Source organism: Brassica napus, chromosome A3, assembly GCF_020379485.1.
Source record: "Brassica napus cultivar Da-Ae chromosome A3, Da-Ae, whole genome shotgun sequence".
In the NCBI taxonomy this organism is placed as follows: domain Eukaryota; kingdom Viridiplantae; phylum Streptophyta; class Magnoliopsida; order Brassicales; family Brassicaceae; genus Brassica; species Brassica napus.
In genome coordinates this window covers 29,651,356-29,673,643 of record NC_063436.1, presented here as the reverse complement: position 1 = coordinate 29,673,643, position 22,288 = coordinate 29,651,356, and the positions used below count along the sequence as shown (strand labels likewise).

General features: G+C 36.7%; 4 protein-coding genes, 1 long non-coding RNA gene and 1 pseudogene across 7 annotated transcripts; 1 reads left to right on the top strand and 5 right to left on the bottom strand.

The window, feature by feature from the left end:
- Nucleotides 1-13: 13 nt before the first annotated feature.
- Nucleotides 14-1,172, bottom strand: LOC106410924. The gene has a single exon (XM_013851561.3). It carries the CDS (start codon nt 1,025-1,027, stop codon nt 476-478), a length of 552 nt encoding a protein of 183 aa, XP_013707015.1. The 5' UTR covers nt 1,028-1,172; the 3' UTR covers nt 14-475.
- Nucleotides 1,173-2,960: 1,788 nt separating this feature from the next.
- On the bottom strand, nt 2,961-4,926 carry LOC106409695. Its single transcript, XR_002659821.2, has 5 exons — nt 4,260-4,926; nt 3,974-4,180; nt 3,800-3,863; nt 3,598-3,710; nt 2,961-3,391 (listed from the first exon to the last, which is right to left on the bottom strand). It is a non-coding gene; the product is annotated as an uncharacterized LOC106409695 (long non-coding RNA).
- Nucleotides 4,927-6,806: 1,880 nt separating this feature from the next.
- Nucleotides 6,807-11,843, bottom strand: LOC106411439 (B3 domain-containing transcription repressor VAL2). 3 transcript variants are annotated; one of them, XM_013852200.3, is made up of 13 exons: nt 11,513-11,843; nt 11,010-11,139; nt 10,837-10,918; nt 10,651-10,752; nt 9,994-10,499; nt 9,792-9,888; nt 9,539-9,713; nt 8,949-9,025; nt 8,494-8,811; nt 8,356-8,405; nt 7,928-8,041; nt 7,759-7,826; nt 6,807-7,694 (listed from the first exon to the last, which is right to left on the bottom strand). In XM_013852200.3, the coding sequence occupies exons 2-13, from the start codon at nt 11,126-11,128 to the stop codon at nt 7,102-7,104; spliced, it is 2,301 nt and encodes a 766-aa protein (XP_013707654.3). In that variant the 5' UTR covers nt 11,129-11,139; nt 11,513-11,843; the 3' UTR covers nt 6,807-7,101. The 3 variants fall into 3 exon arrangements, with proteins under 3 accessions (XP_013707654.3, XP_013707653.3, XP_013707652.3); XM_013852199.3 differs by having other exon boundaries at nt 9,982-10,499; nt 11,010-11,174; nt 11,513-11,842; XM_013852198.3 differs by having other exon boundaries at nt 9,982-10,499; nt 11,513-11,838.
- A 2,265-nt stretch (nt 11,844-14,108) lies between these two features.
- On the top strand, nt 14,109-22,249 carry LOC106423385 (aspartate aminotransferase, chloroplastic-like). The gene is made up of 12 exons (XM_022717027.2): nt 14,109-14,281; nt 14,406-14,492; nt 14,641-14,691; nt 14,797-14,991; nt 15,090-15,128; nt 15,211-15,300; nt 15,390-15,498; nt 15,582-15,691; nt 15,767-15,910; nt 21,311-21,477; nt 21,549-21,813; nt 21,913-22,249. Exons 2-12 carry the CDS (start codon nt 14,433-14,435, stop codon nt 22,042-22,044), a joined length of 1,362 nt encoding a protein of 453 aa, XP_022572748.1. The 5' UTR covers nt 14,109-14,281; nt 14,406-14,432; the 3' UTR covers nt 22,045-22,249.
- Nucleotides 17,326-18,149, bottom strand: LOC125591484. The gene is made up of 2 exons (XM_048765813.1): nt 17,998-18,149; nt 17,326-17,855 (listed from the first exon to the last, which is right to left on the bottom strand). Exons 1-2 carry the CDS (start codon nt 18,147-18,149, stop codon nt 17,492-17,494), a joined length of 516 nt encoding a protein of 171 aa, XP_048621770.1. The 3' UTR covers nt 17,326-17,491.
- LOC111200350 lies at nt 17,490-20,629 on the bottom strand (annotated as a pseudogene).
- Nucleotides 22,250-22,288: the final 39 nt, after the last annotated feature.

Sequence of the window (22,288 nt, the reverse complement as noted above, 5' to 3'; positions counted from 1 at the left end):
AACAACGATGGAATAAAAGCCAAATAAAACTTAATTTCGATTAATATAAAGATGGAAATACTGATCTTACATCGAAAGATCAAAGTAATACAGAATCTGTAATCTGCATATTGCCAGAAAGATACATACATATCTCTGATACTTTGCCTACAGTGAGAACAACAAGAGACAACAACAGAAGAAAGACGAACCTAAAGTAAACCGACAACTAACACAGGAGATACCCAAAGACACAATTAAAAAAAAAGAAAGCCTATGAACAAGTACTCTATACAAACACTAAACTCGAAGAGAAACTAAGACCTGTTAAGAAGATATTTCGACCTTGCCCCTTGAAAAAATAAGGGAAGATTCGAAACGGTTTCATAACTGAAGATGCTGTTTCTTCACCTTCTCGATTTCATCGTCTGTAGATGATTTATTTGAAAGATTCGATCCGAAAATGGAATAACAGTGGAACATCGGCGATACGCGGTCACGCGATGTTTATGCGGAGCATTCTGATGATTTCGTTGGTAGCGTCGGTGGCTTGGAACAAAGAGACGCTCTTCTTTGCGGCGAAAAAGGCTGGAAGAGGGACGTCGCTTGGAGGAGGAGATGTCATGGTTACGGGACCGGCGTAAAACGGGACGGTCTTTGCTTTGCGGGCGGGTAAACGGATCTGACTTGGCATCGATCCTGGATCTGGTCCGATCCTACGAGTAGACACAAGATCTGTCTTTTCTACGACCAGATCTGCTGTCTTCTTAGGGATCCCCTCGCCGCGCTTCAGGATTCTAACCTGACCAACGACTATGTTGTTGTTGTTGTTGTTGTTGTTGTTGGGGCTCATTTTCACCGTTCCCTTAGGAAGCGGCGGGGCTACAGGGGGAGATGGGGAGGTTTGTTTTCGCGGCGGGCTGCGGCGCGTGCGGTTTGAAACCGTTTTTTTCTGCCTGTTGGGGCATGCGCTGGGGTTACGTGGATGTTTCATGTGAGATAAAGGATGCTTCAAGCAGTCCTGGGGATTTAGAACGGCGACGCCCATGGTTACTGGGAAGGGCAGATTGTCTCGGGGTGATTAGAAGGAAGAAGAGGAAAGATAATAAAATAATTTAGAAGAAGATGCGTACATGTGTGGTGGATGATGAAGAGGACGAACATGGTTTTATAACACGATGCCCAGCGTGTCCGAAACAGCTTTTAGTTGGTTTTTTAACTTACTCTCGCTTAACGTCCGTGATTCCACGCGCTAAGTTGTTTGCTTTTTTCTTTTTCTTAAAAACTTTCCCTTTATAATTACTAGGTCCATTTCCGCGCTACGCGCGGATAATATAGTTATGTATTTTTGCTTTTAAGTTTAGTATAAATATATATTTAATAATTTGTATCCTAAAAAATATTCAGAGTTTTTTGAGCTTGGAAAGTAGGTATATATCTAGTTCTTCTTTAATTAATGTTTTTTCTATGTTTTCCTTTGGTCCTAACCTAAATTTTCAGCGCAATTTTCATATAAGTTCAATATATGCACAAAAATTCGGAAGCGGATTAAAGTTGGGATTTTTGAATATACGAAGAGAGAGCTAGAAATAAATTATGCATGTTGATCTGAGAGGTTTGTGGTTTAATTTAGAGAATAATAATAATAATAATAATAATAAAAATAATAATAATAAAAAAGAATGCTGGTAGTGTGTAACTTTAAAAATAACATTTACAACGTGAAAATCTAAAAAGTGTTCAACTTAATACTAAACCCAACGATCGAGTATTTTGGTATATTTTTAAAAATATTAATACACATGAAAGTATGTCCACTTTTTTAAGTAGATGTTTGTACCCATGTAATTATATCTTGTAGACATAAATGGCAAATTTGTGAGATTATGGTTTGTGATAGGCGAATACCTGATTTCAGACCTCTGGAAACAAAACTTATATGCACTCACCATTTTCAATACCTGTATGCTTAATTGCTTATTTCTTGTCTTTATTCTCTGTCTGTATCAGCAGTATAAAAGATATACGAGGTTTTAGGCATTATGTGTATTTATGTGTTGGACATATTAAAGTAAGGATAAATTAAATATAGCGACACAAAAACAGTTAAAATCTATAAAATAATCATATTAAGACTTTGATATTTTAATAATTTATAAAATTATTATTTTGAAAAAAAAGTACAGCAACAACTTTTATATTGCAAAGATGAATATTTGCTGTATGACTGTTTGTCTTACCATGTCTTTTTTCGCCTTTTACCAAGTCTAGTTGTAGATTTTTTTTTTTAAGAATGAACATTTAAACTTGAAATAAGATTAGACAAAATAATCTCTAGGTTGTCACCATGAAAGTATGAGATATCACCAGCTAAATTTAGTAATTTGTTTTGCCCACACTATACATACATTGTTTTACTATTTTTTTTTTTTAAATTACATTTTATTTTTTGTTTACTTATAATTATTAACCAAAGAAAATTATTATTTTTCATTTCAATTGGAAATATTATGTACTTCAAACTATTTTATTGAAAAAGCAATAAAAGTTAAAATTTGAGCTTAAATTGTAAAAGCTGATATAAACATTTTTTCCCTAGTTTTAGCAATGTATTGCTTAATATGCTATTGTGTTCAGTTCTATAATTCCCAGTTTTGTTACTTGAGCGAGGAGTAAAACTTGTGTTGTTATGGTTTGTAAACGAATAAATCGGAACATTAGAGACTTATTTTAATATATTAAGAATTATTCAAATTTGTTTTTTATTGATAGGTCATATTAACAACAAAATTTTAAGGTTCCTTTATAATTTCAACTTTTTCATCTTCTTTTTGATTTTTCATTCATATAAATAATTTCAAACTATGCCACAAAATTGTTTTCGTTTTTATTGGTAGGTTGAATCAAGCTCATTGAATGAAGAAAAACAATGTAAGGCACATAATCATGAAAACACCATAGTTGAATAGGCACAATTAAAACATTCATTGACTTCTTTTTCTTCAATTCAGCAAGTGAACCGTCAGACATCATTAGCTGCAGGAAACGAATGTAGACAGTAACATACAAACACCATTAAAAGACAAAAAAGTAAAAAATTCACAGAAGACAAACTCGTCAACATACCAAGGTGTGAGCTAAGGATAAAAAATAATTAAACTACACAATCACACAAATCAATTTAAATAAACAAAGTAACTTTTCTAGATAACAGAACTTTTACATGTTATGCTACATGTAATGGCGTTGACTGACAGATTGAAGTAAAATAAAGTAATTCTCATAGCATTAGAAAACAAAGTGATGACCAGATGAAGCCGCACTTGCTCGGACGTCGTTCTTGATGCAGACCCTGAAGTTGTGTCATAGATTACATCTCCATGAAATCAATTTGCCCATTTTCAGTTGGTCCCTGGAAAACATAAACATAGAAAACGTAAGAGAAAGGAAAAAAAAGGAAACAAATGGTATGGTTCTGTTTCGTTTACAGGTTAATAATGGTGTAATGCAAATTTTAAAATTAGAGACCCAAAACTTTTAAGCAAATAACAAACTATACATAATACCACAGCTTTCATTAAAAAAACAAAGCAAACAAACTGAAACTGCATTGCTCACATTCGGTTTGGATTGTGTTATCATCAAAACAGCGATTGAGAATTAGAAAACAAAAACCAGATGGTGAATCTTCTCCAGTGAAGCTTCATCTCCATCTTTTAACCTCCAACAACCTAAACACCAGATCAAGAGCTTTCAAAAACCAAACCAATGATCTGAAACAGAGGAAGTGAAATCATGAATCAAAAGTAGGAAACTTAACCAGTGATGGAGCTCAAACTCTTCCATTTCCCTCAATTCTCTCAACCGCTTGTTCTTCCTCGTTCCTAACAAACTCACAATATATAAAAGATCAAACATAAAAAGATCACAGACAACTCCCAAGAACACTATTCAAAGAAAACTGAACATATGTCAAGTGATGCTTTGTACGTACCAGGAGCAAGGCATTCAGTGTCGAACCAAACATGGAAGATCAAAGCACAAATGACAGTCAGAAAACTATAGTAAACTGAGACGAAAGGCTATTACAAAGCTTTCACTAAAGATCCCTTCCCGACGATTGAAGACCACCACGTTTAAGGTGACTTGCATAACTCTTTACTCTAGACGGTTAGGAGCGATGAACCCTCAACGACAGTACCTATAGTTCGTAGAAGGATCTAATTATTTTATACATCGAAAACATGTAAATTAAGATAGCAAGACGTCACAATACATACCTCTTCATCAATCATAAGCATCTCAACGCTTATTAGGATTACCCATTGGATGCATTGCGAGCTTCCCAAAAATGGATAAGCGTGAAAACAGTTTAGAGTCTCCACTGCCTGGTAAAACCTGTTCGAACAAAATCGCAGAAGAACCCTTACAGTGGTTTCAGACGATTGGCCATTAGCGGTGGTTTCCGGCGATCGGTTTGCCATGGCAAATTTCAGGAAAGTTTTGATGAATTTGAGGGAATGTGAAAACTTTGATGATTCTGAACGACAAAGAAAGAGGATGTATCGATTTTTATAGGTCCAAGAGGGAGGAGGTGGCGAGTTGATTAGTTGTGTTTTGAATTGGTTAGTAATCAAGAAGCTTTGAAAACAGATTCTCATTGTTGCTGCGGTTACGTCGGCGAAGAAGCAATTAGAACTTGGACCGTCTCACGATCGTTACAAATTAGCTTGGATAAAACGAAGAGGATAATATGGTGTACATGGGCTATAGGGTTTATATATTTCAGGCCAAATAGAGAAAACTTGTTTAAGCCTAACAATATCTTACAATGGCCCAGTACGATTTTCACCAGAAATCAAGATGACGTGCCTTAATGATTGGTGGAGAATATTTGTGATGACGTGGATCCCTCGAAAAACCTTAAAATTAGTCCCTTTTATATAGTGGGATTTATTTTATTCCTTTCTTTTTTATGAAGGAAACTGATTAAGCACGGTAAGGTATATTTTCCTTATCGATTCAATAGTATGGTCACTATGGCTTAAAAACGTTGTCTGCTACAAAGATTATGTGTTTATCTTTGATATATGGTACCAATGTATCTAAAACATAACAAGATAAACCATGACATAACAATTTTTATTTTATTATAAAGGTTATTGTGCTATTGTAATTATTTACGATCCATCCAAACCTATCAATTATACAAATTTATAAAGTAGCTTTCCCTGACCGTATCAAACTGATGTCGATTCTTATTTGTCACAAATTGAATAGGAACATATCTGACCCCTTGAGTAAACTTTACATTATTCCCATATACCATGCATCTAAAGTAAACGCTAATTATCTCATATAATAAATAGTGCTCCCTCAAACGCTTCTGACTCATTTGTATTTATTAATATTTAGATCATATAAACTTCAATTAACCTAGCAATTAGTTAATTTTTGATAACGCTGCCACTTTAAAATCAATGTATTCAAACATCTGTACTGAAGTGTTTGTTTGTTTTATTTTACATACAGATTGATTTAGTAATATAATTAAAAACCCTACCATTTGACATCATATAGTTCACAGATTAATTGCTCCATCTATTTGAATGAAATGGACATAGTATTATATATGTGGACTATAATCTATTAAAATTCAGATATTTCTTAGGTGGATATTATTTGTGTTGGGAATAGGTAAAAGACAACATCATTTGAAAGAAGTGGTCGACCAAAATACTTTTATTTTATATTTTTCTTATTCAACTTTATAATGCGAAAGAAGAAGCGCGTGAAAATGAAGTTGTTACTTTCGAGGGTCGAGAGAGGAACCCACGACGAGACGACCTCACCTTACCGAAACCCAAGCCATCACTCTTGCGCGTTTGTGGGTCCCACCACGCTCTCCACCTAATATCTATCTCATCTTCTTCTCTTCCCTCTTTTATTCCGTAACTCACCCTTCATATTTCCATTTATTTACTCTACTGCCACACCCACTTGTCCATTTACTTTGACCACGCCATTAATATCTTTATTGTTATAATGGTTATAATAAACTTTAGATTACTACTACACTACCTCGTGATCTTTGGTGTTATTTTATAATCTCTGTGCTCTTAACTTTTTTAAAAAAATGGGAATAGACAAAAACAGAATTGTGACTTTTGGAGGCTAGTGGGGGCATATATGGTAATTAATATCATAATAAAGGTATGTTTTCTTCTATATGTATATTGATGACGCAGAAAAGAAGGCAGAGTCCATGTGTTGGAGTCTGGGAGGACGTGCTAATCAATTAGAAAAAAACACGTATGTCAAAATGAATGGCGTGTAGTTTGTGCGAGTGATTTCGGAATTAGTCAATTGAGCCGACTCAACTTTGGCCGGCCCAAATTATTATTTTAAAAGTATTATTGATCGTATTTAGTTATTTATTTAATGTGGGCCTAGGGGTCTGTCCATGATTTTTAAGAAGATTTTGGATTGGTGATTTCGGATAGAAGTTTAAACCGGTCTAAACTGAAAATATATAATTCAAACCCGTACAAACCGGGTTACACACAAGGTGTCATAAAAAAAATTGTAACTTATTTCATTGTTGAACTCATCTTATATTCGATTAGCAAATGTCGCTTGTTTCACATAGATGAGACGTTACAATTCTTATTAATCAGAATCAATAACCAATGATGTGAACAACATATAGATGTAGACAATAACTTTGGCAAGATACATTATACCATTACAATCTCTTTAACTAATTATCTTCTCAAATGCGCCAAAGATGCATATGGATTATAAAAACCTATAAATGAGAGACATAATTTGCATCAAAAATATCATTTTTTGAACCATATATATATATTACAATCTGTCAAGATTATGTTGGCTGTCTTATATATTTCCAAAAACCTCACCAATATTCTTTTCTCTCTCTCTATCTCTCTCTATCTCAAGCCTCGCCACACACCAACAACCAAACCAAGAAGAAAAATAAAACAATTGGCAGAATAGTCTTAACCACTCTACCAAACTGAAACTGAAGAAAGGTTGTATACATTAATAAACACACCTCTGAAGAATAAATACTCAAGGAGGATTCCAAAGGGGGCTAGTAAGTTAGTTCATTGGCTCAGGCGCTCCGCTTGTGTCTCTGTCATGTTCTTGTGCGGCTGAGGACGAACCGTTCTCTGTACTTACTATATCACTGCTTTGCTGGTCTGCCGCTGTATTTGGAACACCTTTCTGTTTCAGATACACCTCCAGAGGAAACGTTGCAGCTTGCAGAAGACTCATCATGCTCACTCTGGAAGCTGGGTCTGAGTTTAAGTCAATGTTCCCCCCTGCCGCTGGCAGTTCAACCGCTGGAATGCTCTCAGCTTCCGTCTCCTCTCTGCACTGATCTGACTGCGCCTGCTGGCTTGCCTGTCCTGCTTCTCCCCTGTTCCGCTTCCGCATCATGAGCGTCTTGAACCGTCTCTTCACCGCCTCGCACACGGTGCAAGTGCACGACGGCTTGTGTTTGCCTTTCCCACTTGGCGGCTGGCTGCAGACAATGCACGAACAGCCAGCTCGGTGTCGTGGGTGCTTGGTCGTGGCTGCAACCTCGGTTTCTCCTTGTTCACCTGTGGTGGTGATGGCTGCATTTGCTAAAGTGTCCAGAGCAGATGCTTCCTCCTGGTTTGATGATGCCAGTCTCCTCCTTTTGAACTCTGTGCAAATGACTTTAATTTCTAATGTAAAAAACAGTTTATAATGAAGCATACTGATCATTACCTTTGCTTAGCCGGAGAAGTGTATCTTGCTCTCTTGGGGTGAGTTCATCAGGTGCAGAACATGAAGACCTGTAGATAAAAAACAGCAACTCATATTATTTGTCTCAGTGAGGAGTCATGTGCAATGTCCTGTAGGTTAAGCACATGAACATGCATGCAGTCTCGTTTACCTGCCAGGATCCAATAGATTATCAGAGCACAACCACTTCGGTGGAAGAAGAGTATCCACAGGAAGCCGTCGCCATTTAGCACAAGCATCACACTGAACCCATTGCTCTTGTTCCCTGAGAATCCAAGGATCAAATATTAGAACCAAACAGTGTTCTAAAAATCGGTATAGCTGAGCCTACGCGTCCGACTAGTCCGCAAATCCGACATGCAAAACAATTTTTCTAGAACATTTTTTTTTAAAATATCGGTCTAGGCGTTTAAAAAATCGGTCTAGACTCCCACCTAATCAATAATCCAATATAAAGCACCTAACTACCGCCTAACGATTTATTGAACACTCCAAACAATCATATGTCAGTTTCTTGGTCATTCAAAGTGTGCTTTAACATCTTCTGATCATATCATTACACAGTACATGAGGCCTCACCCTGTTTGACGTGACACAAACACGGTCCTCTTCCCGAAAACTGGTGGTTCCTGCATAGCATCAAGTACATGATTTTCAGAAACTACAGTGCAAAGGTCCAGCTGCTTTTTGAAAAACAGGTAAGCTGTATCAACTCACGTCATATTCTTCAAAATCGTGATCTTCCACTGTACATATGCTCGGTTTAGCAGACTGAGGAGGCCGCAGCAGCTCCTGTGCCTCCTCCCAAGTTAGTCTCAGTTCCAGAACATCTACGCTATCAATGAGCAGTCGCTTGCTCTTAGTGCCAATGTTTCGAACACGTTTCCTAGCAGAGATTAGCGACGGCTGAAGCATTAAGCCGTCCTTTGACATGTCCTCAGGCTTGTCAAGTTTAGACCAGTTGATGTCACCGCATCCCGAACTCAAGTTGTTGGAGAACATGTTCAGATTGGGTTCACTGCTCCCCTTGAACATCTGAAGAAACCACAGAAAAAAAAAAGTTTCACTCAATGCATCATAACGATAAGAGCACCAGAAAGCATACTTTTAGTTCAATACTCTTCACAGTACAGTTGCTTATCATTACAACATGAGACTGGCATGCTTTTTACCTGTGATGCTGTTGAGTTTGTCGCTTTACGGTATCCCATTACGAGTTTTCCTTCAGGTTCTGTGCGGCTGAATGTTACTGCAGATATCAAGAAAAAATTCAAAACATCATAAGTAATAAAAAAAGTACCAAGAACACACAACACATGATCGAAAACGCTTAATGCCAATGTTTGATTTAGTCATACCAGGTAGGCTTGCTGGTTCAGTTCGGTTCGGCATATATCTTATAGAATTAACCCAAAATAAAGTTTGGTTCACTTCGGCATTTGGTTAGCTCCGTTTTTGAAAATTCTACCGAAGTTTTTGATTTCAGTAGATTTTGGTTTAATTTTGTTAAAGATCCAGATAAATTCGGTTAATTTCAGGTAAATTTGGTTAGTTTAGCTTGAAAATTTGGTTAGTTTTGTTAGTTCGGTTCAGGTTTTTGGTATGGTTTAGTTATAACTTTCTTACATAAAGAAAACCGAAGTAACCGATTGTCGAACCGAACAGAAAAAGCTACCGAATCGAACCGAACTAACCAAAAATTGTGTTCGGTTCGGCTAAAAATCGCAGGCCAATCACGAAATAAAAGGGTTTTGAAAAGTACCAGTATCACCAGCTTGCAACTGCATTGACTGTATGCAAGGAGTCACACCCTCCAAAACATACATCCTGCTGTTATTATTAGGCCAGAACCTGAACTGGAACACCCACTCTTTCCCTTTTATGTCTTGTATCTTTAACGGGAGGCCCTCAGGTTGTGAGATCGGTGGGAAATACGCCTAAATTACCAACCATAAAAGGTTATTAGCTGATACTAAAGCACTTAGGGAACATTTTATGGAGAAACAAAAAATTACCTCTGCACATGCTTTGGGAAGAACCAGTCGACCAATACGACCAGCATCACTTGCACTCAGAACTTTTTCAAAGAGTGGTATAATTTTGGAGTTTGAGCTTGGAGAGAGAATAAACAGTTAAGGACAACTCTTAGCATAGAACGATATTGCAAAAAAAAACAAAGAATAAGAATGTTATGAACGAACATACAGATGAGGATACTGTCCAGATAATTGCTGCAGCTCCTGATCAGTAATCCTAGGCCAATAACGCGGAAGCAACTGAGTCTTGCCTCGACCTTCTGGAGGAGGCCTAGCGACGTGAATCTGCGACACGAGGCTCCCGTTAGGCTCCATGGGAGGAGCAGTAGTGGGAGCTGAGTTCGCAGGTTTTGGTAGGAGTTGTCTAGACCGAGAGGCGAGCTGGAAAATGGGAGTAGTGGTCTTGCTTCTGTCGTCCACATCGTGAAATGGACTTGTCATAAGCGTAGGTCCAAGTGAAATGCTCAAGTTTGGCTGTGCAGATTCTTTCTTCTCAGTGTTGTGTCTGAGAGCTTCTAGTCTTGCGGGAAGGAGAGACTCCTCTTGTTTCATTTGGAGAAAAGGTTGAGTGGGGGAGATTCTTTGGAAATGAAGCAAGTGTTTGAGATTAGTCCTCTCCAGAACGCTGCTTACATGCTCTGCTGAAGCAAATGTAGGGAACTCCCTACCGTTGGATTCGACATTCATCTGTGAAAGAAATTGCATGAGTATTGTTAGATCCAAGTCCCACATCGGATAATAGACCGAAAAAATTCTAATATATATCTAGTCCAACTCCGCTTAGTACGAGGCTTTTTTGGAGATTAAAAGACCCAAGAACAAATCAGTGAGAGCTTACAGAGAATAGTCCGGACTTCTTGGCGCAGCTTATACATGTAACACCACCATTATCCACAACCTCCATCATAAATCTAGAAGCAATGCATCCACAGTGAAGACGCTGATAAAAAAAAAAAAGAAGCACAAATCAAAACATGTTTAGAGCACAAAACAGGTTTAAGCAAATGATTTTTTTTTCTTTTACCTTGTCACATGAATTACACTCTCTCCAACCAGACTCCTCAGCGTGGAACACTTGGCAGAATATCGATTGCTCGTATGCGGACCTAACTCCAACACCAACATCCAACAAAAAAAACTTAGCTCAAAAGCCAACCAACTTTGAATTGAAACATGAAGAGTGACTAGTTCGCTTACCCGCACTTATCACACAGAGAGGCTAATTCGCCGGATCGCATCGGCCAGCCTCTCTTCCACTCCCCTGACGTGGAGGTAGATCCACACTGTGCGTTCATGCACACCTTTGTTGACTCCATCGTTGACCAAACTGTTAATCAACAGAACAAAGGAAGAGTCTTTTTCCTATTTCGAAGAGAACCCAATTCAAATTCAGATATGACCAAAACAGAGAATGCATACGGCGGAGCATAATAGAAGATGCGGCGCAGCGGTATTAATCTATACAAGTTACGTTGAGATGTGGAGCTAAAGAAGAGACAATAATCTCCAAGTCAAAACTCAAAATCAACATCTTTTTTGTTTTCTTTAATACGCAGAATCATAGTTCCAAAATCTACGGCCTTTTGAATTTAAAACCATGCATATATAACAAATAAATAAATAAAATATATGAAATAAACGTTAATCGGATAAGTGAATTAATCAGAGCGTAATCACCAGAAGAGTAAACCGTTATTTACCTTGGGTGTATAGAGAGCAGATTAGATCGGAAAGAACGTGTACTTGTGAAAGGACAAGAAGTTGAAGTTCGAACAAGTCAAAAAGTCTAAACCGACCAAAGTGAACGATGAACTCGAGCGATCTTCAGATTGGTCTGAAGAAACATCGGGAAGAAAAAAGGCAATACGGAGAGGTGGCAGGAGGATGTAGAAAATTAGAAATGGCATGTTTGTTTATTTATTATTATAAGGGAATGAAGAAGTTGGTGAACAGAGGATTAATCTCCATTAACATCAAAAGGTTTTGTGAAAATAGAAACTATCACCCTTGGATTAACATGAAAACAAATCTGAACCGTTAGATGGAAACTTTATTTTCTCCCTGTTGAAAACCTGCTGACGTCACCTAACGAAACTGCTGGCGTCAGTAGACCTGTAAAACGCAGCCGTTTAAGGAAATAAAATAAGAATCGTTACAGACGTAAATAAATCTGGAAGCAAGCCTTGGCGACGACGACCTTTGAGTAAACTTTACTCATACTCTATGTCCATAAATAATATTATGTCCCAGTAACTAGTACTGAGAATTATAAATTTATTATATAAACGATATATAACAGGTCACAGTAATAATAAATTAGCGAAGAAACTTTCGTATTAGCTTAATGAAATGTTTGAGAAAAGAAAAAGTTAAAATGTTAGATTCGTACACATCAACAAATTAATTGGTTGAAAACTGTTAAGATGAACAAGTAACATGCGATAATGATGCTACGTTGATATGATCTTTCTAAAATGTAACAGGTTCATATTTAAGTGCGATCGAACGTGTTGATTTGTGAACCAAACATACGATAGAACATTGTGTGTATGACTAGTTAATAACGACATAATGCAAGTGATGCAATCGATAACGTTTAATACGACATGCTGACATACATAAGCATATTCGACAGATGCACCATGCACATATTTGAGGCAGCACACATTCATTAGAATCCTTGGACTTAGTGGTACGAACAGCGACACCAAAAAAACCTGAAATTTACCATATTCATGTACGTCTATGAAAATTAACGTTTTAGACATATTTATTATTGCATTTGTTTAAATTGTTATACGATTTCAAGATCAATATAATACTTAACCGTACCTTGTGTTGCAAAATTTATGATGTGGATTACGTACACCGTTTGCTTGGTATCGTTTTGGTTTAAGGTCAACCATTAAAACAATATTAAACTACTAATTAGAGTATTATCTGGTACATCTTAAATTGGTCGGTTTATTCAAATGAGATAGACATGTATGTATATCGACTATTCTCCACCAAAATTCAGATAGTTTTAGATGGATATAGGAATTTATATATGTTTAAGTTTAAAAGGTAATTAGAATATTTGCGTTGGGAATAGGTAAAAGACAACAACGTTTGAAATGAAAGAAGTGGTCGACCAAAATATTAACTTATATTTAAAGTATACTTATATATCAGCTTTAACGTGAAAGAGGCGCATGAAAATTATTAAGTGGATTAGGAACCGAGAGTAATTGGATCCCACGACGACCCTTATTAGAATGTGCGTCTCTCATTTGAGTCAGCTGCTTTCTCTTGCGTGGAGTGGGTCCATATATCATCATTACGGCATAAGACATTAACACGTTCCTTAAAACTAACCCTTCATATTTTAACCTATTTACTCTATTGACCAGACCAGTTCCGATAATGCACACACACGAAGAAGATGTGGTTCGTGGTTTCTAAACGCTCTCTCCAACCTGTGCACGTTCTTTACGGCGTTAATCAAATTTCCAGAAACATACATACACGTCACGTTTTGATTTTGGAAATAATATTAAATGAGTTTGCAGCTCAAAACATTTTAAAAATGTATGTATAGCTCAAAGAATCATGATAATGGACAAAAGATTGGTTGATGGGCCGTTTAGAAGCAAAAATCATCTTCTTAGTCTGCTTCGCTTATAATTTCATGGATAAATTTTGACGATTTAAGAGTTTTTCTCTAATTTTTCAATCTGACATATTTAAAGAAAATAAATACAATTACTAGAGAATCATCAAATATCTTTTTTACTCTTCTAATGATTTTATATGATTTTTTTACTGTCAAACAATTGCTAATCTAGTTTGAAATAGATACCAATTTGAAAAGCCAAACCAGTAGAAAGAAAACGTAAAAAAATATATCATATGAAAAACTCCAAACATTACGTGTAATCTTGTAAGCAATTGTATTTATTTTCTTTAAATATGTCAGATTGAAAAATTAGAGAAAAACACTTAAATCGTCAAAATTTATCCATGAAATTATGATTTTATATTATGATAACATGATTCTAATTATCTATGAATGGGATGCAACGTTATGGTCGTCTCCTTTATGATCTTCCACATTTATCCGGTTAACAACGCCATCATCGTCTTAAAAGCAAATAATTGTTGCTTATAAAAAAGGTTCGATCTGATTACCTAAGAACTATAGGGGGTGAAAATGTGAGAACAGAGGTTTCCCAGGGGTATTCACTTGTAATTACTGTATTTGTTATATCAGCTTTGAACTGTTACAAAGTCATCAACTACTATCCAGACAGAATCCAAACTCTTTTGTACTTTCTAGATTTTTAAACACTGTGCAGTGACCATAATACCCTCTATCAAGACAAGTCTAGAGTAATTAACTTCGTACTTATCGTCTCGTGATCCATTGTTCTTTCGACACTAATCTCGATCTGATCGTTTCGAAACCGCGCGGTTGTAACGAAGTTCAGGTGACTAATCATCTCTTCTGTATCTCTTGTGTGGATCATCTTGACACCACGTCATCTGTCTGAATAGCGTATCCTTGTACTAAGTAGTCTAAGTTCACTCTCACTGACTTAGGATCTCTTGCAGCTTTTTTTTTTGATCCGTATCGATTCAATGGCTTCTTCAATGCTCTCTCTCGGCTGGACTTCTCTGTTACCGCGCGAGATTAACAAGGTACTTGTTCTTAGTCGCCCGTTATTAGATTAGAACCAATGAAGATTTAGCAGACAAAACTATTTGCTTAGCTCTTAGCCTCTGACCAATAATGCAAAATGATTCCGCATCTCTTATTCACAACCTGCCTTCGTTTTTTTTTACTCAGGATAAGCTAAAACTTGGACCTTCAGGTTCGAACCCCTTCCTGAGAACAAAGGTACTGTCTTTACGAGAACAGCCTAAATGACTTTTAAAGCTAAGTTTGGTAACTGTAGTTTGTAATCTGCATTAGCATATCTGATTAAAGTGGCTTTTGTTACAGTCTCTTAGTCGGGTGACCATGTCGGTTTCAGTGAAACCTTCTCGTTTCGAGGGTATAACTATGGCACCACCAGACCCTATTCTCGGAGTCAGCGAAGCATTCAAAGCTGACACTAACGAGCTTAAACTCAATCTCGGTGTTGGTGCTTATCGAACTGAGGAACTCCAGCCTTATGTGCTTAACGTCGTTAAAAAGGTTTGAAGGTTTTAGACTTTCTCTCTAAGTTTTGTCACATTGCTGAATGTTTTTGACAGATTAAGTGTTGGTTAATCTTCTTAATTTTATATTTTTAGGCCGAGAACTTGATGTTAGAGAGAGGAGATAATAAAGAGGTAACTTGAAAAATGTGTTTTACAAGCAATTAGATAATCAGAATATGCTTAAAAATTACTTAAGCTTGGATGAAAACTGCAGTATCTACCAATCGAGGGGTTAGCTGCATTCAACAAAGCCACTGCTGAGCTGCTTTTCGGAGCTGGTCATCCTGTTATTAAGGAACAAAAAGTATGTTCATGTGTTCCCTCTTCATGTTCCTTTGCTCTCATCTATGCTTTAGTCTAGCTGATTCATTTCCCTTGGCTCCAAACCCCCAGGTGGCAACCATTCAGGGTCTTTCCGGAACCGGTTCACTGCGGTTAGCAGCAGCTCTCATTGAGCGTTACTTCCCTGGAGCTAAAGTTCTGATATCAGCACCAACATGGGGTGCGTGTTTGCAATGACCATGAATATATAACGCATTCATATGTAACATGTTTTTATCCACTGACAAACTAATACTACTTCAGGTAATCACAAGAATATCTTCAATGATGCCAAAGTTCCATGGTCTGAATACCGCTACTATGATCCAAAAACTATTGGTTTGGACTTTGAGGGGATGATTCAAGATATTAAGGTTTGTTTTCATGTGATGTATCATTCCATAAAACTATCAAAGAACATCCCTCATGAATTAGGATGGTTCATACAGGAAGCACCAGAAGGATCTTTCATTTTGCTTCACGGATGTGCTCACAACCCAACTGGGATTGACCCAACACCAGAACAGTGGGTGAAAATAGCTGATGTCATTCAGGAGAAGAACCATATACCGTTTTTCGATGTTGCATACCAGGTAGGTATCACATTCCCTACACTTAGGAGCAATGTTCAAGAAATGGTTAGGCGGTAGCTAGACGCTTTGTATAGAGACCTATTGGCTATGCTGATTATTTGGGGCCTGGCTTCGGCTTTAACGAATTATTTCTAAGCAAGCACAAAGTATTAACAGCAATATTTTAGTTTTTTGGGGTTTAATAATAAAATTATTTTGATGAATTATAAACATTTATACACAAAAGAAATCAGACAAATTTTGCACTAACCTTGTTACTTAATTTAACCGATTTATACTAAACTAGAGACTTTCCCGGGCTACGCCCGGGTTCAGACAAATATATTTACATTTAACATATATAATACATATAAATTACGGTTAATTTAAAAAAAGTAAACTGTACCTTTAGTTTAAAATGCTTGAAACTTAAAGTTCAAGTTGTTGATGATACAAAAATATATCTGAGATGATGAATATGTGAATGAATAAAAAGTTAATTAAACTGTATTTATAATCTAAATGCTTATTTATCTGACATATTTGAATTCTTATGAAAATATTTTTTTTAATCACTACTGATCCAAACTTATGCACATCTCATAGTTTCAAATAGAAAATCCAACACATATATAGTATTTTTACATTTTCTCTTTTCTAATTGGATCACAATTCGCTGACAAAAAGAAAATTGGATCACAACTCTTAGTGTTACAAAAAAAAAAGAAAAAAAGATCACAACTCCGAATTATCAAAATTTCAGTCATTACCTTCTGTTAGCGTTTCTCAAACTGTTACTTATGTAAATACTTTACATAAGAAATATATAGTAAGTTGAAATATGAATGACAAATAGAAAATGTTCGTTACAATTAAGAAAACACTAATAACTTATATTTTAATAAAGATTTTGAATGACAGTACAAAATTACATGACCATGAGTAGTTAAATTATTTTTGGTTAAACTTCTAAGATTTATGGGTGGGTCATATTAGAAGATTAAACTAAATTATTGGAGATTCTCATGAAGATTGCTAAATTGTAAGATTCTGTAAATTTTGTTGGGTTAGTTTATAGTATTCTCGAGCCAAGTAGCATGCCAAAATTAAGATGAAATACCTCTCTATGTTGCCCAAAACAGGATATTTGCTTATTCTTTTTTGAATAGTTTTCTGTGCTTTAAGTTTCTCTTTCGTGCTGACATTGTTTTGGCTTTCAACATTTACTAACTTAGTTTGGCTTAGCTTTGTATTCAATGCCATTATGAACTTACACCACTATCTATGATCAAAAGTATTATTACTGTAACGTTCTTTTAACTCTTCTATAGAGATGGTCACACAAATATTTCAAAACATGTGGCCAATTTTATGGCAATGAGAAAGTCAAACCATTCGTTACATACTTTATGTAAAAGTAACTTTTTATAACTGTATTTCCTCATATTTCCATAGTTGATCTGATTTCTTAATTTATGTGTATGAGTCTATGCTTCAAGATCACAATGATAAGCAACCAAAATATCGCTAAGGACCACACTCACTCTGTAAGTGTCTAATATATTTGTTACTTACAGGAGGACATAAAGGTTGATGATTAGCCTATAATATCAATGATAAAGAGATTTTGCTAAAATATCTGTTGAGAATTACATGAACCCAGGATAAGTGAAATGATTCCTTAAAGAAGATTGGTTTAGCCTCGTATATCTTATATGCTCCGTACTTACTTTCTGTTTTTACTGACTCTAGTGATGGGTTCTTTAGCTTCAAGAGATCATCTTTCAGCTTCAAGGAGAGACCATTCGTTACCCAAGAGCATACAATGTTTAAGGTGATGTACCTCTCTATCTGCCTCTCTCTTACTTCAAACTGAACAGACCAGTCCTCTGGTCTGGCTTGATCAACAGGTTGATACAGCCAATTATCTCTGTTTTTGTATCTTCTCACCATCCAAAAGCAGAATCTAAGACACAGCATTATCCAAGCTATTTAAACACGCACAAAATAAACAGAACACAAACACAATTTCAAACACAAACTCAAACACATAGCAAAAACTAAATACTATTTAAAAAACTTCACATTCCACGAACTTGAGCACTCACTTGCTTATCGAAAGAGCTATTGTTAAACCATTGATAAGAATCCGGTAAAAGGCCTTGTTAAAACTAACACAGACTGTTAAGACGAAGGCACAGATGGAAGCGTTTGATAAATTGTATGTGGTCTGCGGCTGTGGCTGCTGTTGGATATACATGTAATTTATTGCGCATGTCCCTGTAAAATCGCTTATAGACAGAAGTTATAGACATAGCAATTCTATAAGAGGACACTAAGAGACTTTGAAAATGGACGTGATTAAACCTAATAGCTCACCACATTATCTCCAGCATGCCTTTTCGTGCCTCTACTCCAATGATCACGCGAATCCAATCCCTCGTCTTGAAGTTCACAGCCAATGGCAGTGAGATAAAACAGTATTCAGTACCATAGCTCGAGCTTCCTCGGGAAACCGTTGATCCTAACATATAGCAGACTAAGACATTGCACCAATACTTCAATTATGATTTCATCAACTAATAGATCATACGAAAAATACACAGGAAAATCTTGATTAACTTACCTACTTCAGTTTTTTAAACTTCGCCTGAAAAACCTTTTGAAAACCAGAGAAATGTTGAAACATGTTTAACCAAATAGCATGATTAAGTAAAAAAAAGTTTAATTTGGAAAATTTCAACTCAAAACTATCTTAAAGCCAGTTGTTACCAGGATTAAAATAATTATTTTCTTAACAACCTGAATTCAATAAAAGGTATCAGCAAAAGAAAGTTGAGCTCAGTACAACTCCAAACTTAATTGACTCACCTGACCCATCAGGATGCAACTTCCTATAAATACCGAGGTCACTTCATCAACGTATCCAATGGAAACTGAGTTGTAGTGTGCATTATTTGCCTCCTCAAAGAAGCTAACTTGTATCTCTACACTCAGCTCCTTTGTCAGCTTATGTATCCTCTATTTGTAAACCATATCGAGCACAACTGTATAACAAATACATCTCGAAATGAAATCCACCGTGTTGATAAAAGTATCAAAGGTGCATCAAGATGAAAAATGTCCTTTTAAGGCTTGGATTGCAGAAAAGTCCTCTCTTTGTGCTTGACAGAAGTAATATACCTAAAAAGTCTCCTATATGGAGATACTTGCATTCATCTTTTATAGAAATCATTTTGTAATACTGCAACAGTAAGGAGAAGGCAATATATATCACTACAGAACATGACCCTACTTGACTCCTGAGTCCGAGGATAGAGCATCACGTCAATACTTAAGGAAAGTGATGATAATCTAAATGGAAACACTATAGCAGAGATGTGGCTTTCTGAGAAAACAAAAACTGAGAAATGTTTAAGAGCAAGAATGACCTGAATAAGAACGATGTTTGCTTCCTTTGCGTGTACTTCTCTGACCAGAAACCAAAACTAAACAAAAGCTCCACCACATTCTCTCCATCGCTTGTACCTGGCTCATTCGCTCTCTCTCTCTCTCTTTTTAATAAGAAACGTTATCTCGACTCCACAATGTTTTGTGGCACTTCTCATCCATAAGAAACGCTATCTCGATTCCACAACGTATTGCGGCCCTTCTCATCCCTGATTCTACCATATTTCCCTTAAAAGAAAGCACAACCAAAATGGATTCAGAATATATTAATTCCAATTAATCGATTTCAGTTCCCATATCAATAGCCATGTTCTTGAGTTCGCCGAGTAGATCACTTAGATCTGCAAGCCCATCGTCCTGCTTTGCTTTCTCCATCTGTTAATACAGCAGACTCACCATGATTCTTAAATATACTGGCAAACAAAAACAGAACATTTGAGATCACAGATCCACACCTCTATTTTCTGATAAGCATCAGCTGATTCAGGGAGAGGTTCATTGGCTCTTGAATCTGGTTTAGGTAGATGGTTCAGCCCCAGCTTTTCTCTAGTCTCTAAGTTGTTAACTCTTCTCTTACGGGATTCACCTTCTCAGAAGAACAAAAAATGAAGGAGTTAGGTGAAGTAACAAAGCAAAAGAGATTCATTTCTTAAGAAGAGGCATACCTCTAGTTATGACAGGACCGGTTATAGACCGAGTCTTTTTAGGCTTCCAGGTCCTTGAGAAAATGCCTCCGAGGCTTCCTAGAAGTTTCTCACCCTGAAACCAAAACACAAAACATAACAATAAGTTTCTCATAATTTATAAAAATCTCAATCTCATCTCTTTTTACCCGAGTGAGATCATGATCGATGTCAACAGCCTTGTGGTGAGTCCTCGTGATTTTCTCTCCTTGTTTTGATGATAAGGAAATCTTATCCCTTGCGCTACTTATCCCTGGCACGGTCTTGGTGGTCTCCTCGGACTTGTACACAGCATAGCTCTCAAGTTCTTGAACCGTCTGGTTCTCCACGCCTCCTGATTCACGGAAATGATTCTTGAAAGAAGGTTTCAATCTCTTCTCAACCACCTCCTCATCGTCACATCGTCAAAAGGGTTGAAGCCGTGATTCTTCTTAGTAGTAGGTAGGGAAGGTTGAGGGGAGATCTTGTTTGATGGCTTCAAGGTGTGCTTTTTATTGCCATCTGATTCATCAACTGAATCAAAAGGATTCGACTTGGAGGCAGAAGCAGAAGAAGAAGGCTTATGATGCTTGGAAAGTCTTTCCAGAGGCTTCTTCAACCCAAACATTGCAATCCAAACCTGAAAAAAAAAATCTCGAACTGGATCAATCGAACTGAATCACTGTGGTATCAACCGAAGAAGACGAAGAGGTAGAGCTCGAGACTTCCGTCTAGGGTTTCATCACCATTACTTTAGCTTAGGAGAGTTTCAGATTTATTTGAGATAAGTGTAGATGAAGCAGTTTATAAAGGAGTAGAAAGAAAGGGAAGTGAAACGAATTCTTTAAGAGGGGAGTGAAGAACATAATTGATTGTTGAAGAGACTAATGGAGATTTACTGGTATAGGAAACGGAGAAGACGGAGTCCGTATGAAAGAAACGATCAACGTTTCATTTGAGAGGTGGGCTCGATCTGGGCCAATCCTTAATATTATAAACCCACATGAAGAAGCCTGTTTTTATGCATTTCGATTTGAACTGATATGACGTGGCAAAATAATTGTTTTTTATTGGCTGATTTAATTGTCCTACGTGGACAGCTTCACTGATGCTCATATAACCCTTTTAGTATAGGTTAGATTAGGATAGTTTAAACCAATTTGAACTTCAATCGAATTTTAAGAAAATCATTTCGGCTATGATTTATATATTTACCGCCTAGATTGATTTTTTAGAAACTTGCTTGTGAGTAATTTCCAAGAGAGCTACTCAACTTTTTTTTGATGCTACATGCACACTTATATTCCAGGGATTTGCTAGTGGAAGCCTTGATGAAGATGCAGCATCTGTGAGATTATTTGCTGAGCGTGGAATGGAGTTTTTTGTTGCTCAGTCATATAGTAAAAACTTGGGTCTTTATGCTGAAAGAATTGGTGCAATCAATGTTGTCTGCTCTTCAGCCGATGCCGCTACAAGGTAATAAAACACTTAAATCAAATTTCTTATTATTTACAGAAATTTCCAGAGTGACACTACTTCCTTTTCAGGGTGAAGAGCCAGTTGAAAAGGATTGCTAGGCCTATGTACTCGAACCCACCAGTTCATGGAGCGAGGATCGTGGCTAATGTGGTGGGAGATGCAACTATGTTCGGTGAATGGAAAGCAGAGATGGAAATGATGGCGGGGAGGATAAAGACAGTGAGACAAAGGTTGTACGATAGCTTGGTTTCAAAAGACAAGAGTGGTAAGGACTGGTCTTTCATTCTGAAGCAAATTGGCATGTTCTCATTCACCGGCCTCAACAAAGCTCAGGTTTGCTTATTCCTCAAAATGTTCATACTCATTGGCTTTGTTGAGACAATGGGTTTTGAGTTTGCATTGTGTTTTTTTTTGTTGTTGTGAAATGAGCAGAGTGATAACATGACGAACAAGTGGCATGTGTACATGACTAAAGACGGGAGGATATCGCTTGCTGGATTATCTATGGCGAAATGTGAGTATCTTGCCGATGCCATCATCGACTCATACCATAACGTAAGCTGAGTTTTGGTCTCCATAAGTTGACAATAAGAATTTAAGTTATATAATATACCCTTTTAGCATCTTCTTGAACTTATTTGAAAGAGATGGCTAATTGAATAAGCACAATGATGGCTAGACATTTTGTCAAGGAACCTTTAATTGTGTTTTCAGAAGCATTGTTGTACTCGGATACTCCCATTGATAGAGGAGCAATAGTTTTTACTTATCTCTCGAGTCTTGATTGTTTTTATTGTTTAACGTTCTA

Coding starts and splice junctions, on each gene's coding strand:
- LOC106410924 (XM_013851561.3), bottom strand. CDS start 1,027: ATGGGCGTCGCCGTTCTAAATCCCCAGGACTGCTTGAAGCATCCTTTA.
- LOC125591484 (XM_048765813.1), bottom strand. CDS start 18,149: ATGTATATCCAACAGCAGCCACAGCCGCAGACCACATACAATTTATCA. Junction 17,856..17,997: donor ATAGCTCTTTCGATAAGCAA/GTGAGTGCTCAA, acceptor GCTGTGTCTTAG/ATTCTGCTTTTGGATGGTGA.
- LOC106411439 (XM_013852199.3), bottom strand. CDS start 11,128: ATGGAGTCAACAAAGGTGTGCATGAACGCACAGTGTGGATCTACCTCC. Junction 10,500..10,650: donor AGAAGTCCGGACTATTCTCT/GTAAGCTCTCAC, acceptor TTTCTTTCACAG/ATGAATGTCGAATCCAACGG. Junction 8,812..8,948: donor CAAACTCAACAGCATCACAG/GTAAAAAGCATG, acceptor TGGTTTCTTCAG/ATGTTCAAGGGGAGCAGTGA.
- LOC106423385 (XM_022717027.2), top strand. CDS start 14,433: ATGGCTTCTTCAATGCTCTCTCTCGGCTGGACTTCTCTGTTACCGCGC. Junction 14,692..14,796: donor ACCCCTTCCTGAGAACAAAG/GTACTGTCTTTA, acceptor CTTTTGTTACAG/TCTCTTAGTCGGGTGACCAT. Junction 21,478..21,548: donor TCAGCCGATGCCGCTACAAG/GTAATAAAACAC, acceptor CTTCCTTTTCAG/GGTGAAGAGCCAGTTGAAAA.